Raw genomic sequence first — 20119 nt, forward strand, 5'->3', positions numbered from 1 at the left:
CCTTTTCTGGTCAGAGCTCCATCCAACCTCACCTTAAACACTTTTAAGGACAGAGCATCCACAACTGCTCCAGGCAACCTGTTACAGTGCCTCACCACCCTCACAGTAAAGTTCTTCCTATCTGATATATAATCTAAACCTACTCCCCCTTGTTCTGTCATTCCAGGACCTTGTAAGCAGTCTCTATCCATGTTTCTTGTCAGCTTTCAAGTACCAGGGTGAAATTATGTGACCCCAAACCTTCCCTTCTCCAGGCTGAACAATCCCAATTGTCTCAGCCTTTCCTTGCAGCAGAGCTTCTCTATCCCTCTAATCAACTTGGTGGCCTCCTCTGGACTGACTCCACCAGCTCCATGTCCTTCCTGTGCTGGATGCAGTGCTCACAAGAGCAGGGTTCCATGAATCACTTCCAGAAAACAGATCAATTTACCATGAGAGAAATTAGTGTTTTCAATTTTAGCAGATCTCCAGATGACACTGAAACCTGCCCTGAAAACAATGTTTATGCTGATTGTTCATATTCCAATACCTGTCCTGCTGTACCAGCTACAGCCAAGTATCCACTGTATTTACACAGGTAGATCTTCTGGATCCCAAGTCTTGGATCATCACTGTAAGGATCGAAGGTACCAACCTAGGCAAGAGAACAGAGAGGGGCTGGTCTTTAACTGGGGCAGGAATCAGAATTCCCCAGGTTTTCAGGAAACTTCTACCAGCAGCAGCTCTCTCACCTTGCGGAGTGGGGGCCATTCGTCCTCCCCCAGGGTGTTCATGTTGTCATTGGGATCAGCATCCGTGAGGAACACTCTCACTGTGCTCAGCTTATAAAGGAGGTGCAAGCAGACACCAGAGGCATCCCAAAACCTCACTGTGCCATCCTCATGCCTGGCAGGGAGGACACAGCAGCACACATCACACAGGAGAACAGCACGTGGAGGGGAAAACAGAAGGGAAAATACAAAAAAAAAACAATCCACAAGGAGAAAGATTTTTGGCTTCTTGTGTATTTTTTGTGGTTTTTCATTTTGTTTCTGGTTGTTGGGTTTTTTTCAATTCAGGTGTTCTTGGTGATCTGACATCATTATACTAATTTAAGATTATGCCAAAAAGACATGGAAAAGGCAAAAAGCTTAGCATATGGAAGGAAAAACTCATCCAGGCAAAAATACTGTTACTGTGAGGAAGGGAAAAAAAAAATTTTAAAAAATTTCAAGCTTTAATCTCAGTTCTCCAGGTGTAAATTTGCAAGTCTTCCAACACAAGGGTAGGAGCTTCTAACAAGCTCTATCAAGAATGAAATGTGAGGAACAGCCCCCTGAAAGTCTCAAAAGTGCTTTGAAAAGAAAATGACACATTTTTATGCAATGAGACAATCTCTTGCTAGCTACTTCCAACTCTTAGCTAGATCTGTTCATGCTGATCAAAGCAGACAGGAGTCCAAGCTAACCTCTATTTTAAGACTCAGAGTGTAAGGCACAGGCAAAATGCTGCAAAACATGAAAGATTAAGCTTCACTTTAACACTGCTGCCTTTGAACCAGGCTGGATTAGCGCCTGCACTCCTACACACTTTGGGAGTAGGGGCAATGGGTAACACATCAAGACTAAAAATCAGACACTTTCTGGGTTATCTGTGGACATCGTGACCTGTTTGCTTAGAAGCAACAAAATAAATTTGCTTTACAAAGCCAGCAGCACAGCTTTGAGAAGCTGCACTGTAAAGCTGCAGTCTCTGCCCTAAAAGATGATCAGACTTTAACTCCATTAGAAAATGTCAGTCAGTTGAAAAAGGAGAACTGGAACTGGAAAGGGCTCCCTGATGGTTCTCAGTACCTACCCTGTTAGCAGCAAGTCCCTCTGTGGAGGATCTGGAGCAATGTTGGTGCCACCATCAATCGGCCATGGCTACAAACACAGTAAGAGAAGTGTGTGACTGCCTAGGCAGTGACAGTGTGCAGAGAACAAAGTCAGCAGGAGGGCATGAACCCCAGTGCAAGTGGCAGTGAAACAGTCCATGCTGTCAGCTTTTGTTGGGATTAGATGTTCCCATTCTGACACCAGCTGTGCCTTTTAGAAGGCATTCTACACATTTCCTTGACAAGCTTCATGCTTTTACATGAGAACTTTGTTACCACCGACAGCTGGGAACACTCAGACTTCCCCTCTGGCTTGTCAAAGCTTAAAAAATATCACATTTTAATTCCCCAGTGTAACTGTACTGCTTTGGGAAAAGGCCTCTCTTGACCCTGTTAAGAGGCAGGACAGTGTCTGCTGGGGCTGAACCCTCTGCAGATCATCAGCAACACAGACCACCCACACCCTGGGCAGTCACACTGACCTGAACACGTAGGAACACGGGGGGGACATGGGGCAGGGGGAGGGGACACACGGCTGCCATACCATACTGGAGTAGTGAATGTTCTGCTTGCTCCCAGCGCTGATAATCCGCTCCCAGAGCTTCAGTGGGATGTTGGAGACGTGGTGAGAGCAGGTGATGGCTGAGCAGTGCAGGGAGGCCAGGTATGGAGGGTGCACTGCTGGCCAGCCTGCACTTTTCAAGTCTATGACCACAAGCTCTTCTTCTGCCAGCACCACCAGGGCAGAGGGGTCATCGAATTCTGCAGAAACAACATTCATTGTGGCTGACAAAACTGACCAGCCAAGGTCAGTGCAAACAAGCTTCCTGTAAGGCTGCTTTGAAAACTGTAATCACATACCTCCACATGAACGTTTTTGTTGAAAAAATCTTTAAATGCTTCTGTGTTAACTCAGCCTATTGAGTATGAATGGATCTGAAGACACTCACAGCAAATTTTACAAGATTTACTGCAAATTCATGTTTCTTTACATCACTCCTGGGACTGTGACAATGACTTTTAAGAGATTCCATTGCAGAGTATAAAATTAACAATGTTAACAATGACTAAATAACACAAAGTTCATAGTTACTACTGTAACAGCCAGAACTCCAAAGACTTTACCTGCAGCTAATTAACAGCACTGGGTGGAAAGACATGCATACACCCCAGCAGTGACCCATTTAGTGCTGTCCATCCAGGCTAAGCTGCTTAAACATGCTAATGCCTTGGGTTCTGCAGAATGCTTCTCTGCGCAAACTGACAAGTATTTACAATTCAGCTCTTTTACTTTTCATTTTCTTTTCTTCTCATATGTTGTGACACATCCTCTAGACTTTCTTTTTAAAGATGTGTACATCATCTAATAATTCTTATGTGTATTAGGAACAACTACAAAGGAAATATGTTAATATAAGTTGACTGGTGACATCTGACACAAACAAGAATTATAACTCAGGTTACAATGGAAAAATCTTGAGTGAAAAAAATTTAGTCTACAAGGACATTATTGCAGCAAGATTGACGAGTCAGCTACAGCAGCAAACTGGTGGAGAAAACCAAAACCACAGACCAGATCACAGCAGTGACAATTAACACAGCTACAGAAATCTGAATTAATATAAACCTGGATTGGGGTTGATAAACAATGAGCTATTAGTAAACTACCTATCTAGCTTTTCCCCAACCTTCCCTCCTTTACTTGGTTGATTACCTGGTATACACTTGCAAGACAGCACATACCAACACTGTTCACTCAGCAAAATTAAATTCAAGTAATTAGTACTTGGCATCACTAGTGAGGCACCCCAAGTTTCACCTCTGACTAGGCCCAGCCACAACACATCACTAATTAGTTCAGTTTCATAAAGAAAAAAATGTTTTCTATTCAGATTTACTTTGTTTTCCTATGTACCATCATTTGCAGTTGCCCACAGGACTTCACAATAAAGCTAATAATATCAGCCCTGCAGAAAGTGCTCTGTTTTAACAATTTTTTTCCCTGCAAAACCACACATCTGAGCTCATTTCTTGTGGCAAGAATCTATTTTAAGTTGCTGAAGTAGCAGGCACAGCAGTAAAATTTGCCATGATTGCCACACACTCACCCACCTAACTAAAAAAAAAAAAAAAAGTAACAGGAAGGGCTGGCCTTTTAAAAAACTGTTTCCACAGCATATTCAGGGTAGTGAAAAGTCACCAGCTACGACCATGCTGCAACGCATTAGCTTTGTGCTTATTAAATTAAGTGGCTTTGGTATACAATTAATACCTTGGTATTGCCATTGCAGGGAAGACTGCTTAAGGGCAAACAAGGCAAGCTATGTAGATCCACTAAGCTTAGGCAATCAGCCACAAGGAACCTTGTCAACCACAGAAACCTCATTTTATTGTCAAAAACTTCCTCATCTGAGTGCAACAGTTTCAGTTTCCTGTAGCAGCTCCTCTCTGAACCCACCAGCAGTGGTGTTAACTGGATAATTCAATTCCTGGGAAGTAGAAATATAAAGCCTGTTTGCTCAGTTATTTCATCCTAAAGGATTTCTAATCATGTCCAAAACCTGAACCCTAAGCAGTCCAACTCTGAACTAAAAACCTCAGATTTCTTTCATCTTTAATACTGTTGTTCCATTATCCAGAATCTCCACTCTGACAATTTCATAGAAAGGGTCTCCTTCCTTAACACCAAGAAGTATTGAACTTGAAGTGTGAAACAGTACCTCAAGTTTATCAGGACAGTGAGCTTGAAGATTTAGACCTGTAGGTTCTGCACACTTGGAGATGCTTAGAAAGGCAGTGTTGTGCAGGGAAAATCAGTAACAGACACACACAGGCACTTCTGCTCAGTTACACTTGGATCTCTCTGCTCTCTTTTCAGTGACCTGAGAGGGTCTGTTCAGATCTAGAAAGAGAGGCAAGAGGGAATCCAAAAGCTGTTTCCTTCTGCCTCTTTTCCCAAGACATTCCTCCCCTGGATCCATGCTCTGCTTGCCAGAGCAGGCCAGAGGGATCCAACCTGCACCGACAGACCAGGATGTGGAGCTGTGGCTGTCACCACCCTCCCTGGCAGGACACAGGACAAATTGGGTTGGAAACCAGTCTAGCAGGCAAATCAGAGACTAGAAAGCCTGAGAAGATCCAGTAACAGAAGATTTACTTAAAAGCTCCTAAGAAATTTGCAGTTTAGTTTGATCCTGCACATTTTTGGAGCTTGAAATAGCATTTTATACTCAGTTACTCCAAGTTAACCAGAAGCAAGAACTACACCAGCATTAAACAAAGAGTTATTGGGGAAAACCCTTTACAGTTTCATGAAAAGAATGTACAGTTACTGCAGAAGTAAGGGCAAGAAAGCTCTTCAACAGAAGCAAGAATCTGACAAGCTCTACACAATTCCAGGAATGAGAACTATTCAGTTTACATTCATGTTCAGCAGCAGTAAGGAAATTAAGTTCTCCATATACTGACCCTTGGTTCTCTGTCACCCTTTGCTGACTTGTTACCCAAAGCTCCAGACACAAATCCAGGTACTAATTAAAAGAAGCAGTGTCTCAGTGGGAGTAAATTCTGGTTTTAATTATTAGCCTCCTTTGAAGTGCTATTTCCAAACAACAATATTCAGATCCTCATTTCACGACCTGGTCACGTCCAATGTCCAGCTTACACAGATATAAGCTTAAGAGATCTTTTCTTATTAACAGAGTAGCCTATTTTTTCTTTTTTTTTTTTTTGAGGCATGTACGGCATTTGTAACCAGACATTTATTTACACCAGTGTTTTACATTTCACTTTTGAATGGGAATCTTTCACAGCTGGACTCAATCTTAAGGGTCTTTGCCAAATGAAATGATTCTGTGATTCTCTGCTGAAGTCCCAGAAACTCCCCAAACAACTGACTGACCTCCTTATCACATTTCATATGCTATTTATACCAGGCAGATTTCCACACACATACACAGCTACCCTAATTCCTCAGTAATGCCCTTCCATCACATACCTGCAGCAGGATCTGAACTGAAGATTATAAAGAAGTCTATCACCCGTGAGGTAAAGTCAAATGCTGTTTGCTGGCTGCCATGGATAACAGAGATACTGTGCCGGTCCCCATAGCTAGCTCGGGGCATTCCTCCTTGGAATATTATGTAAGGAAGCCTTAAGAGAAAGAAAGAGTTAAAGTGGTCTATGTTGAAGTAAGGAGCAAGAAATTTTTTTTTTTTTAAATGTCAAAGAAAGTTTGACAACAAGTCATTATAATGTTACTCTAAAGGGTTTATATGGCATTGCACGCTGCACCCATCAAATAGATGAGATTGGAGGGATACACCACAAACTCACCCATTTTTTGTTGTCTGCCAGTAGATCTTGGAGATGGCCTTGCAAGGAAAAGGACCTGAGAAAACAAAGTTATTTGCTACAATTCAAGAAGTGCATCTTTCAGCAAAAATTGCTGATTCTGCTTCAGCCAGGTCACCTCACCCTCCACCCCAAGGGGAGCCACCTAAATTAGTAGGAGACAGCACCACCTCCCTAGACCAAGCCACATCAGACAAATCTTCTGGGACATACTGACCACAGAACTCCACAGCAAAACACATCTTAGGCTCAGGGGCAGCTCTAAACCATGCTGCTGATGGCTACCAGGGAGTGAAAGTGCTGCTGGAGGAGCTGATTAACTAGAAAGGATTGCTAAAATCACAGCCATTCCTGAAACTAACATAAAGTGAGAGCTTTAGAAGCTTCTTTGCACTCGAAAGGTGAGGTCATCCCCATTTGATGGTTTCCAGCAAATCAGAAGCTTCATTTAATCACTGCTCAGGTCAACAAAAAATATACTCAGCTCACTATTAATTACACAGGATCCAAGCAACTCCTGCTGAACAGGACACCAGCTAAAACAAATAGCTGAATCATCAACACCCTTCTTCATAAGGGGCACTAATATTGTCAAGACTTGCTCTCCATGTTCAGGAGAGATTTCAACAATGCAAAGGAGTTTCAAATCCAAGAGAAAATCTGGGCTGAAATCCCTCAGTCGAGGCGTACAAGCCATTCAAGAGGCACTTCTGCATTTTGCTATTAAACACTAGGGAGAGCTCTGACTTGAATATCCTACACAAGCTCAGAATTAGTTTGAGTTTGGGCATATACACAACAGTTAAACCTCACTTACTGACCATAAGGCACAGTGTTTTCCAGAGGCTCTGCCTGCCTGCTGTCACTGGATACTGGCCACTGGCTGTAACTTCCATCGTAGTGACAACTAATGAATTTACTGCCATCCCTCTGCCAGTAAAGGTTCTCCAGTTGCTGAAAAGAAAGCCATACAAATGATTGCTCTCCAGAGAGTTTTTATCTCCCCAAAACAACCCGTTTTTACTAAAAAAGCAGCTTTGTCAGGCTCTCCCTGCACCTGATTTGTCTTCAGAGTGTCAGTGAGAGCTCTTCCTGCCCTGCTGAACTGACTCTGGATTGAATGAATACCTGGCTGCCCAGGAAATGGTGTGTTGCTTTGTTATTCTGCAGATCCCAGAGGACAATCAAGCCCCTACTGTATCCAATTAGGATCTGGTCTGGGTTCTTAGGATGCTCCCGAAGGGCCTCCACCAGCTCACAGGATCGCCTGTTGCAGTTATCTTCTGGTATCCTGCAGGAGCAGAGGAGAAAACCAAGAGAAGCTGATTCCAGGTACTCCCTGAAGGACTGGAACAAAAGGTGTAAGAACAAGAAATTAAGCAACTAAGTTGAAATAGGTAATTACAATCTTCCAACAAATCCTCCAAGTAGCAGAAATATCTTATGGGACAAATCACACCAGGCCTACCACATGGATATGCATCTAGTCCTGTACAAGGAAAGGCCAAGGTTTACAATGAATTCCAGGACTGGATCCCAGGACTGTAAAGACAGTTTGAACCACCCATCCTATTCTCTTACGGAATAAAGGTTAGATGGAAATGTCAGTAGAAGTGAAGGACAGTTTTCAGCAGCACCCAAGCAGTGATAAAAACCCCATTTGAACAAAGCAGCACCAGATATTCTGCTAGTAGTTGAAAAAATAAATGGGTAATTACAGCTAAACAAAATATTTTTTTTTCTAAAACTAAACACAAGGTTTGCAGATTCACCCCAAGTGTACACGCTCTATCTCCACAGTGACAACACCAGGCTGGAACAGGACAGAAATTGTTACTTAACACACACCAGGACCAAAAGTTACTTTCATGAGAGTCAGACAGATACGGACAATACCTAACACAACAGCGAGGCCCCAGCACATAATCTGGGGTGACACTTTAACAAAGGATGTGTCTGGTAATGGGATTCCACGTCTTGTTTGCTCACTCACCGCTGCAGCACAGCCTCGGGGGTGATGGTCCTGTCCTCCAGCACTCGGAACGAGGGCAGCTCCACCACAAAGATGTTGCCACTCTCTGTGCCGAGGTACAGCACTTCCCGTGAGGAATGGGGAAGCACGGCTGTCACCTGGGTGGCACTTGGTGGAGAGCTGGGGATGCAAAGAGACTTTTGTTACTGAATTTGGGAGAGGAAGCAACATAACAGGGACATTTATCAGTGGCATTTGTTTTGGAGGCATGATTTTTTTTTTTTTTAAGAAGGAAAACATCAGCTTTAAAATAAATTATGTCAGAAATGTTTGACAAATGCACAAAGAACCAGGCATCTTTTTTACAGAATTCTCTCTAAGTGTTCCTAAAAGTAGCTCACCTAAAACTGGCAAGATCAAGTGAAACTAAAACCACAACAGCATTTCCAACAGCATGACTTAAGGCATGGTTAGATTTACCTAACACTACGATTCACTCCTGTACTCACAGCAGTGAATGCACAATATTTTAAAAGATGTCACCCTTTGCACTGGTTGAGCACATTTAAAAGCTGGTCCCCAAAGCCCTAGCCAGCCCTTGGCTGGTTTCCATGGATGCCATTTCAATGGATTCAGAAGAGTGGCAGGGTGTAAGAACTGGACAGGCTCTAGCTTAAACAACAGCAGAATTTTCTGACCTGCTTATCTCCACACCAGCTCCAAGCCCCTCCTGTGCCTTACCCAGGTGGCCCCTTGAGGGTGAAACGATGCTCCTCCCGCAGCTCAGATGTTCCTCCATGCTGCTTCAGGCTCCAGAGGTGCAAGCTGTTATCATCCAGCAGTGTCACCAGCTGGCACTGCAAAATGACACAACTTGCTTTTTTAAGAATGACAGTATTATATATAACACAGTAAATTTAGCAGTAGATTTGCTGCTGTTCATAATTCCCTGCTAAAACAGGACTGGGGAGCTGGTTCAGTTTTTTATGGCAGTGGTCAAACATTGCAGCAATGGGATTTGGGGGGTAGAGGAAGACAAGAAGTAGCCTAGAGGCTAAAAACCCTGTTATAAAGGCACATGTTATCACTGAGGGGGATGACAAGGATTTAGGAAGAAGATCAGCCTGTGCTGTAAAGCCCAGCCATGCAGCTGCAGGCTCTATCTCACCTCCTCCTTGCTCAGCACAGGTCTCCTGAACACACCCCAGCTTTGGGTGGGGCTGATATACTCTGCTACACCACACTCCTCACATTCTTCATGTCCAACCTCATTCTGGAGAGTTGTGTCAGAATCCTTTTATGAGCCCAGCCCTGCTGGCTGGATGTTCAAATTGGAGCATTTTACCTGCTGCAGCCACACCTGGTGCAACACTCCCCATGGGAGTTTCAGTTTATACCATTAGTTAAGCAAACAGACACCCAAAACCGCCTCAAGACTTAAATCCCTCTCATAAAGAGGCCACTTGTGCTACACTGGGGGCAACAGGGAACAAAGTCTGCGACCAAGACACCAGTCTGGACAGTCAAGGGAAAGTGGTTAGACAGCCACCAGACATTTGGAAAATTCTGCTTTCCTATTTTTAGAGTGTGGCAATAACTGTTCAACAATCCCCATGAGCAAAGAGTCGATACCCCCAAACAAAAAGGCAACAAACTTAACAGCAGATGAGGTTAGCAGTGCTGTTTTGAGCTCCTGAAAATAATTACATCAGCTCAGCAGCAGCTCCTGTTCTATCTGTTGTACAGAGGAAGGACTACACAGTCCTGCTGAAAAAATAGGGGCTGCAAAAGGAAAAGGAAGTTCTTGCTTCTGCAGCAGATTGCCTGAACTATCCTGGCCTTATTACCATTCCCAAGATGTTGCTGGAGATAAATGAGTAACAGTTATGAACAATAAAGCTACTCTTTAGTTTAAAGCTTCTCTTTTAGTTTTATTGAGCATCTCCACAGCAACAAGCGCCACCGAGAGCACAAAACACACTGGGATAAACACTCCCAACCAAGCAGCATTTGAATATACTTGGTAATAGGAGCCCAGATCCCTGGAATAAAATCAACACCTGTTTAGGAGAGATCTCCATAAGTCACAGAGGTACTGAAAATACACTCACCTGATCAGGTATAAAGTGAATCTGCATTACAGTGTTGTTTTCTTCATGTAAACCCATGAACTCCACCCCGGGAGCACCATATCTGATGAGTTTGTTGAGGATCTACAGTATTTAAGGTGATCCACAGCTACAATTAATTGATAAGAAGCTTGCTAGCAAGCAAGACAAAAAGAGATTAGTTTTAAACTACATTTTACTGTTGGTCAGCTGGACTGCAAAGAATCAATGCAAATCTACTTTTGATTTTACATGCTTGTAAAATTTGCAGGCTGTGCTCACTGTGGAAAACAGGGAAGTTCACTTCTTCCTTCAGTATATGCAGAAGAGGTGCCTGGACCCTGTTTTTTCTCAGGGATGTTCAGTGATTTCCCAGACACTACAATACTGCTTAACTAATTTGTAACCAGGAGACAGATGGCTACTGCCTGCTTGTGGAGTCCAGCCTCTCAGTACAAACAACACCAGCAGTGAATGATTAAACTGGCAGAGACAGCAGCAACTTTTCCTTTCTGGGCTGGGTGACATGACTGTTTTACAGCTCATCTAACGCTGGTCTCTGCCATGAGAGTCATCTCTCACACAGAAAAATCTGACAGACTGGATGTCATTAGCTACAAAAAATAACTTACCACCTTCAATGTTTAGGTCTTTAATTCCTGGATGGTCAAAAACTCAGGAAGTAGAAAGTATTTCTGACTTCAGCTTTAACCTTTGAAATAGAATTGCTTTAGGGGAAAAAAAAAAAAAAAAAGGAACCCTGCCCCAAATATTTAAACAACCCTGGAATTTACAATGTGAAGGATTGCTAAACTTAGGCCAGATCTAGTCTGACCTTCTGCATAGCAAGAGCAGAGTCTTGTTTAACATCTGCATCAGCTCAGCTTCTGTTGGAGCTGTAGCTCAGCTCTGGGAAAGACAATCCCACACTGATCAGACCAAAAATTACTCCAAACCCTGGCAAACTGTTTCAGTGTTCCAGTAACCCTTGCTTGCAAATTCATACTTAATCTAACTTTTGAAGCATCTTCAAAGCTGCACTAATTCTGTTGAGGTTAGAGAACTCTCACCCAAGGTGTTCAAAGGATACAATTTGATGGCTCCTGATCGTGTCCCAATGGCCATGAGACGCAGAAAAGGGCTGTAGCCCAGGGCACTGGGCTGGTGGGGAAATCCATGTTCCACAGTCTGGGGGAGAGAAGGAAAATCATGATCAGCAGCTTGTTTCATGGGCATTGCTGGGCAGAAATTCAACATGGCATGGCAGTCTGAAAAACAGCGCTTAATGGCAGCTTTTTCTGCTGAAAGGTGTTCAAACCTTTTTGATTTGCTGAACAACAGCCTAATGATGGATGTGTGCCAAGAATCCCTGGCTCCACAGCCAGGATATCCAAAAGTGTAACAGAAATGAAAAAGAAATATTCTGAAAACAGTAGCCTGAGCAGCTCTTGATGTTAAGATTATAAATAACTCTGCATAAGCACAGCTTAGTCAGCCAATACAACACACTCCATCACTCCACATCAGCTGCACTTCTGTAAACCAACTGCTCAGCACAATTTCAAAGTCTGACACAAATACTGTGCACTGTAAGATGAGCTTTATCTGCCAAATTCCACACAGGTCAGCCTTCCTGACCCCTTTTTGGTGATTGACATGAAGAAATGGTGCAAAGCAATGCAGAGCTGTGAGTGAACATCAGTGCTCATCAAGGAAGCAAAACAGACTTTCTATGAGCAGCCAGGAAAACTAATGCAATCCATATCCTTTTTCCAGAGGGAACATGAGGAACACTGGAATTTAATGAGAGCAGGAGCCTGCTAGGCCACCTCAGAGTAATTCAAAGCCATTTGGGACTAGAAAGATGTCACTGTCACAGGGAGCAGCGTGGCTTGGCCTTGGTGGCTTCCCTAAAGTACACACCACACTGATGCATTGACACACCAGGAAATAATATCCTGCCATACTTACAGGATGCCACCAAGCTGCTTAGAAAACAGCTTAGTGAGGTTTTCAGAAGTGCTAATGCACAGCTCTTCTCCTGGTTTAGGCAAAACCAGTATGCACAACACACAGGTAAAGAGGACTGCTGTGCCCACAGATTAATAAGGAAGATTAAGAGGGATGCTTCCTGGAAAACGCTGATCCTTAAAGGCCCCATTTCTGGAAATTACCTTATTCTAAGGCAAGCTAGCCAGCTACAGAATAGGAATTCATTACACTCACTACTGAAAAAAAAAACAAAACCAAAAACGCAGAGAACTCTCCATCTACAGCACTTTCAACTCATTCCCATCCTCATTTCCATCATGTCTGAAGCAAAGCTACAACATCACTTAAGTTTTCTGCTTTGTTCAGCCTAAAAGTAACACCTGGACTTTATTTTCCTGCATAGTGATTTCCCAGCTTAATCCCCTGCAAGAGAATCAAATGGAGCTGGTTTCATTTCCGTGGTCAGGCCATAGCCCGAGGTGCCCCAGCTGCTGCAAAGCACTTTAATGTCCTGCTCAAAGACAGCACAGGAGGATCCAGCTGACTCCAGAGTCTGCCAGTTTGTTTCGGTTTTACTCGTTTGATCACAATTTCTAAGCTGCAAGAAAAGATCTCCCTCCTCTAAATACTGGGTACCCCAGCCTGAGGTTCTCTTAAGGGAAGATGAGACTCTTTAGAAGATAAAACTAAAAATATTGGAGCATTTCCCAATTTTCTGCTTGCCAACTCATTAGGCTGGGCAAAACAGTAAGATAGTATTTTTTTTTACCTTTTATAGGTGGTAAGCCAAGATTAGTACTACACAAGCTCCAAGACCACTGAGTTTACTTCCTTTTTTGATAACTTAATCTCCAGCCTTAGCTATTTATATTCTAAGAAGGTAATTTAAGTGTTAGGTTTGCATTATTAAAAACAAATTTTGAGAACTCAGTCTTTTTACTGTCCCACTTGAAACTGCTGCTAACCAACCTTTGCATAGCTACACATATAAAACTTACTAGAGAAGGCTGTATGAAATTAGGAATTTATCAATGGACTCCGAATTGAAACAGGGCAGTTTCCTGACCCAGCACAGGCAAAGAGGAATTTCTCTGCACTGTGATAGCTACTGAGGCAACACAGAAAAGCTTCCTAATTGTCAAAGTTGTGGGAGTATAAAGCTATGGTGCAAAATTCTGGGAAGAAGATCCAAGGTAATGTTATCTCAACAACAAATCAGACATTTAAATGAATCAGGTGTAGCACAGGCAATAAACACCATTCCACTCTCACCCAAAACAAAGTGAGGAACTTGTTAGGGAGACACCAGCGTAACTCCCCCTGATAGTTTTAGTTTCAACTTGTTCACAGTCACTGCACTGTCATGTTATCAGCACAACCAGGTGCAATTTTCAGTGACACATCAATTAGAAACTGTGATTATTCTAAGATTTCATCCATCCAAAAGATAAAGCTTTAGCCACAACTCTCAGAAAACCATGACTTATACAATACTGTACTGCCTGTTAGGAAGCTGTCAACACCAGCCTTAATATTGGCCTAATTATATCTTGGGTTTGATGTGTTAATTTGTAAAGACATTAGACAAGTCAATAAAAGCTTTAATTTTCGAGTATGGGACCTATGAACTGCACAACCAAGTGTGTATGATTCAGTAATAATAATAGAAGGATGATTTTTTTTTTTCCTCCAGGTTTTCATTCAACCAAAAATTTGAAGTACTCCCCAATTCCACAGACACGTTTACAAAAGAGAAGTATCAGTAACAACCACAGTGTGCTACACAACTGCTCATGGAGAGCAGTAAATGTAATAAAGGTTTCTGGTAGCTCTGAATCTTCAACCAAGATGCCCATAAGCTGCAACAAAGATAGTTCTCTCTTATGTCATTTGTTTCCACAGCTGGACAGTAAAGGCTTCAGGGTGGGTTTTGGGCTGCATTTGACACCACCCGGGTCAGGCATTCACATTCACTATCCTGATTACCCAGATCTTTTCCTTGTACTTATTTGCACCCAATTGTTAAATCACATCAAGGCTGCTTTGGGCTGCCCTCCCTCCCTCCCTCCCCTCGGCAGCTTTCATCAGTCAATCCTTTCACCTGCCCAGCAGGTAAACGCAGCAAGGGGGAGAGAAGGGGGCAGGAGGCAGCAGAGGTTACAATGGAGCCTTTCAGCAGAGCTGAAATAAGAAACTGGAGTGCCCACAATGTGCCCTCCTTCTCAAAAGGGTCTTTGTTTCTATGGGGAAAGGTAGGAGCTTTTTCTCATTCTCCACAGATTTGTCAGACTCAAGCAAGCCTGGTGTCAGCAACACTGACAAAAATGCTTCGTGTCAGTCATATTTACTGCAGGAAAAATGTGGCCAAACTGAACAGTTGTTCCAGCCCACACTAAAGCTGTGCCGATGAAATTCAGCTCTGTCTTCCTCCTTTCACTTGCCTCTGTTTCTCTCAGATTGTTTTATGACAGAGCAGAGACAAACCCAACCACAGGCAATACAAGCCCTGTCTCTTTGTTATTTTATCTTTTGAAGAAACAATGAAGCCTGTATGTGCTAACTCCAACTTTGCTTAGACACTAATTCAGATTTCAGGTAAGCTCTCCATCACACCCATCAGCAAAGGGGCAGGAAGGCTGAAAACAGGGGAAAAACCATGAAGCCATAAATTAAATGCAATGCTCCCAGTTGGGTAACATTCAGCTGTAAGACAGGCTGGTTCACCTGTGTGTTACCCATCATCTAGTCTGACAATGCCAGCCTGAACATGTTTCTTCTGCAGGGCTTGGACTGAGCCAAAGGCATCCAAATACTACTTCCAAAAGCAGGATAAACTCAAAAGAAGTAGACTGCCAAGTTCACATACCTTATCCTTCATTCTCTCCACTGAGCTAAAAACAGATTCTTGCAACAGGTACACACAAGTATGGGAAGTTCTTACTCATACAGAGAAACAGATATGCAAATTTAGGAAGGTGTTTTATGAAACAAACACAACTTTGAAGACAGTTTGAAGTGCTAGTCCAGTCATCAATCAGTCCTTTAAAACCATCTGGACCACCTCTTATGCAAAACAGAAATGCAAGAGAGAAGCAGTAGGAAGATCACAGCCTATTTACACCTGACAGAGTAAACAAACAAACAAAAATCCACCACCACCAATTAAATACACTTTCTTAATTGAAGTCCATTCTAGGTCAGCATGGTCAAATACACTCCACTACACTAACACTAAATCTGTGAGGCATCATGCATTTATATTCAACTTCAGTGTAAAACGAGGGCAGGAATCCCCAGCACCTTTAAGGTACAGACCATGCCTTTAGTCATGGCCCGCATCACACACTGAAGAGGTGCAAATCCACCGTGCAATTTCTCTGATCAGCAACTTTACAGGCCCACAAAATATTTCCCAAGCAGGTTCTTAACCAGAAGTCTTTCAAAGACCTCAAGTAACAAGTGTTTAAAAACCTGCTTACCAGCCCTAATGTGCTTGCTCTCATAGCACATTAGACCAGGACAGCTTTGGCACACAAAGCACTATGATTCTTGGCTCCTTAAAGCCACAGCCTTCAACAGCTCAGAATTAAGGTCTGACTTTCCCAGATTTTCTCATTTTACCTAGCTGTGAGTAGATGTTTAATGCATCAAAGGGTAGACGCTTTCAAATGACCCATTATCTCTAGAAATACTGGAATGGGACACACAAGACTTAGGAAAAAAAAAACAAAAACTCACTTTTATGCAAGAAATAAGTAGTGTGTAAAAGATTCTGGTATAATGTTCATTCTCTTCTGATTCTTATTAGAAAAGAACAAGTTACTGTGGCTTAAAGGTGCAAATGAATTTTACAAGGCCTTTAATTACCAAGCTGTTAATGAGAGCAAACATTAGGAAGTGTCCAAAGTAGTTGTCTCCCTAGAAACAAGATGTCATATTTACCTTCAGGACTGAATCAAATGGAGTCACAAATCCTGATGTCAGCTTCTAATATATTTGGAAGTTTTCCTCTGCTGCAAAAGTTACCTCCTTCAACCCTGTTTTGCATTATCCAAATTAGTGTGTCTCTGGCAGGTAAAGCTTAGCCAAACATTCTCATAAGAGAAAGGTATATTCAAGGAAGAGCCATCCCTAAAATAGCAGAGTTTTTCCAAGATATATATAATTTTAAATGCTTATAAGCAACTCCAACCCATCCCTGGGAAACTTTTCTGTAGCTGACACTGCATTTAGCCAGATGCAAACAATTCAGACCTGGTCTGCATTCACTGATTTTTCTACTGCATCTGCACTAGGATTTCCTGGTAGTAGCAGGCAGAAAACAGACCCGAAGCACTCTTGAGTTCCTTTGTCTCCCCAGTGGCAGGGAGGTATGCATGGAATTGGTGTTGCTCAGTACCAATTACATTAAATCATTTATCTCAAATATCCACAGTTCCACTTCAAGTATCCATCTACACTACAATTACAATGAATCAAGAAGGTTATTTCCTAGGCTGATTTCATTTATCCATTACACTTTGCAGCAAAATTCCATTTAAACCTTGGAAACACAAAACTTACAAGTATATTTCTGCTCCCCAAAGAAAGCATAAGTAGCCATTAGCCTAGCCATGATTTAATACTAGGCATTTTCAAAGATAAAAGCATTATGCTCCTGGCCAGAGCTAAAAAAGAAAAATATCCAGAGTGTTGGATAGATAGCACAGGCATTGCAATTTCTTCTTCACAGAGGGAAGGAAAAGATTTAGAAACACATTCAGACTAAGATAATAGTAAATTCATTATTAATGGCCATTGTGCTGCCTAGGTGCTAGCACAGCCTTTTAAATGCACATTTAAAGCAGGGGTACACTTGTAAATCCGAAGTATAACAAGGGACAAAGAACTCTGGCTTCAGCTGCATCACAAGCTGTGGTTTATATGTATCTTTAGAAAAATGTTTATTTTCCTAACAAGGACTACCTATAACAGAAACAGTTCCAGCACATAGCAGGACAAGTGACAGACCACTCAGAGGATAGAAAAGCTGCTGTGAAGATCTCTCCTTTCAACAAGTGCCACTCAACAGCATCACAATATCCTTCCTCTGAGAAAAGGAGACAGGATTGAGAACACGCCCAGGACCTTAAAGGAAACTACTCAGGCATGTTGGGGGAGAAAAAGGCAGAACTGAAAAAGAGAACAAACCAGCACCTCTCCTAAATTTAACTTTTCCACCCACACTCAAGTGGTTTTTCCCTTCTTTTGCAGGATGCAGTGGCTCAGGACAGATTTGCCTTGAAGTCTGAGGAAAGCCCCGTACCTTGTTAAACTGGAAAAGGTCACGCTTGAGCCTCTCTCGAACTGGGTCGTGGCCGGGTCTTAAGAACCTTCTCATTTTCCTTGCTGTAGTATCTTGGCAACAAAATCCTAACAAAATAGAAAAGAAGAGTCTATATAATTAAAAAAAAAAAACAAAAAAAACCAGCCAGAGCAGAAAGCAGGCAGAAGTAGGTTATTTATTTTGGTTTAGCAGGTAACAAATCACCCAGAGCAGACTGAGACAACATCACTATCGAGTGACTAAAACCTGATACCAGTCTAACACAGCTCTCTGGTGCAGCACTTCACAATTCTACTTTCACATTGATAAAGCAAACTAGTACAGGTAAAACAAGAGGATTCTGAAAAGGGTTTTGCACTTGGCCATTTTGTGATCCTTTGAGTTGATGCTATCCAAAGAAAAAGAAAAACTCCAGCATTTGCATAAACATTCAGACAAACCCAACCTAAAGGCCAACTCCCAGGCTCAGGCATTATTGACTAGCATCAGTTTTCACCCCAGGTAACCCTCCAGCTATTGAGCCAAAGAGAGAAAGAATCCCATTTTCAGGTCTCTCCATGGGCACGGCAGAAAGGGCGCTGCGCTGCCTGCAGGGGAGCTGCATTAATTATTAACTTGCTTTTGTAAAATATCAAGCCCAACTCCCCGCTTGAGGTGGGGGTAGGGAAGGGAATTTCGCACCTGCAATTCACTGTGCAGCTGAAGCACAAAGCAGCGTCCCGGTGGCCAGTCTCTCACAGAGACAGAAGAATCCAAGCAGGACAAATGAGACCTGATTCAAGAGCCAGAAATCACACGAAAAATCCCAAGCTCCAGCTTCCTACTCTGAACAGCTCAGGAGCTGTCACATCTCCCCTCTGCACAGGCACTAAGTGACAAGTAAACCCTGCCAACTCAAGAGCAAAAACTTGAATTCACATCCTGAAAACTTACCCTGGTGTTAGTGCTCCTGCCTGCCCTGGCCATTTCTCACAGTCTGCAGTTTACAGACACTTCACTCAGTATTTTATTTTAATTTGCTGGACAGAGAGCAATTTTCCAGCTACTCTGTACATGACACACATGTGCAGTGGGGCCAGAACTTCTGATGTGTAATGAAGTGTCAGAATGGATATTATACATGGTCAGAAGAGGTTCATACACACCTACAGTAAGATGGGGAGCAGGGGACTGATGTTGCATGAGAAAGAGAGGGGCCAGGAGCACCAAAGGAACTGGCAAGTGAAAAGAGGGGCTTGAACCCTTTCAGACAGTGGGGCTGGAGGTGAGTGACTATGGGGATGAGCTTTCACACCTATAGAGACAGGAACAGCACAGCTGGAAACAACTGCTTCTGTGCTCCTGCCAGCAACAATGGCCTTTGGATAATGACCTAAAGCAGCCACTCCTGAAGAGCTTGAGCTGTTTTTCAAAGGGTTCCTAGCAAGGCCTTGCACCAGCTGTGAAGGTCCAAAAGAAGGAAATGGTGTGATAAACAGGATGCTCCACAGGCATATTTTGAGAACTCCCTTTAGAAACTCCCTGAGCTTGAACTTGTACCTCTTTGTTGCACTACTGCCCTTTTACCTTTCCTGCTCACACTCCAACATCTCCAGCCACCTGTGCAGCACTGCCCTGAGCTCACCAAAGGCCTGTAATGCAGCCCTGGTTCAGAGGACCAGAGGATCACATGAGGATCAATCACCTGAGTCACTCAGGCCCTAGAATTACTAGGATCTACGTGACTGGAATATGTCACCTACGTGACATTCCAGTCACCGAGAATCACTGGCAGCACCAGCCACCAGAGAAAAACTGGCTCTGAGCAGGGCAGCTACAGCTGCTTGTGTTTGTGGGCCACCAGCACATGCAGGGTGAAGAATGTGCACAGAAACAAACCTATGAGGACCTTGGAAAAGAGAGGAAAAGTGTCGTTTACTTGGAAAGTAAATCCTTCTACAATGATTTAGCACCTCAACTGAAACTTCAAAAATAGTGTCAGATCATAAGACATCTTTTATTAGACATCCCTGAGAGAGAGACATATTTTCACAAAGCTACATTCACTTTAAGTTAGCAAAAGTTACAGAGCAGTGACAAGGTGCTGCGCAATGAAAGGACAGCACATGATGCCCATGTAGAATACACAACTTGCCCTTAGCCAGACAAGGAAAGGAAAGTGCCAAGAAGACACACCCTTTCCACTGTCAATCAATATCCTGGACCTGTTAAACGAGGCAAACCCACAGAGAAACTCTACTAATTACTGTCCCCACTTTAGAACAAAAGACCTCAGCTGTGCCAGCAGAGACAAAACTCAGTGTTAGGAGCAAAGAGGGGGCTTGTATTGAGAGAGACACAACTTTACATTTAAAAACTTGCTCGAATGTGTTATCCTAAAATATTAATGGCATCCTGAAGCATGCTGTTTGAGCCTGCTTATGCAAGAGCTCCAACAGTCACACTCCAGCCCACAACAACTTGTTCAACAGGCTAAGAAGTGTAGTAGTTCTCAACTGAGCAGTAACTCACTT

General features: G+C 42.9%; 1 protein-coding gene across 4 annotated transcripts in view; it reads right to left on the reverse strand.

The window, feature by feature from the left end:
* The window catches only part of LLGL2 (LLGL scribble cell polarity complex component 2), a 32862-nt gene that overhangs the window by 8021 nt on the left and 4722 nt on the right, over positions 1 to 20119 (reverse strand). For all 4 annotated transcript variants that reach the window (XM_085557032.1, XM_085557031.1, XM_021541655.4 and 1 more), the window contains exons 2-14: positions 17586 to 17692; positions 11379 to 11476; positions 10292 to 10373; positions 8922 to 9037; positions 8202 to 8360; positions 7337 to 7499; positions 7030 to 7162; positions 6191 to 6245; positions 5853 to 6007; positions 2400 to 2617; positions 1837 to 1904; positions 732 to 885; positions 530 to 634 (exon numbers count right to left, since the gene is read on the reverse strand). In XM_085557032.1, coding sequence (XP_085413158.1) covers positions 530 to 634; positions 732 to 885; positions 1837 to 1904; positions 2400 to 2617; positions 5853 to 6007; positions 6191 to 6245; positions 7030 to 7162; positions 7337 to 7499; positions 8202 to 8360; positions 8922 to 9037; positions 10292 to 10373; positions 11379 to 11476; positions 17586 to 17660 — 1581 coding nt within the window. In that variant the 5' untranslated portion in view covers positions 17661 to 17692. The remainder of the gene's footprint in view (positions 1 to 529; positions 635 to 731; positions 886 to 1836; positions 1905 to 2399; positions 2618 to 5852; positions 6008 to 6190; positions 6246 to 7029; positions 7163 to 7336; positions 7500 to 8201; positions 8361 to 8921; positions 9038 to 10291; positions 10374 to 11378; positions 11477 to 17585; positions 17693 to 20119) is intronic.

The sequence above is a fragment of the Lonchura striata genome, chromosome 18 (assembly GCF_050655825.1).
Source record: "Lonchura striata isolate lonStrDom1 chromosome 18, ASM5065582v1, whole genome shotgun sequence".
In the NCBI taxonomy this organism is placed as follows: Eukaryota; Metazoa; Chordata; class Aves; order Passeriformes; family Estrildidae; genus Lonchura; species Lonchura striata.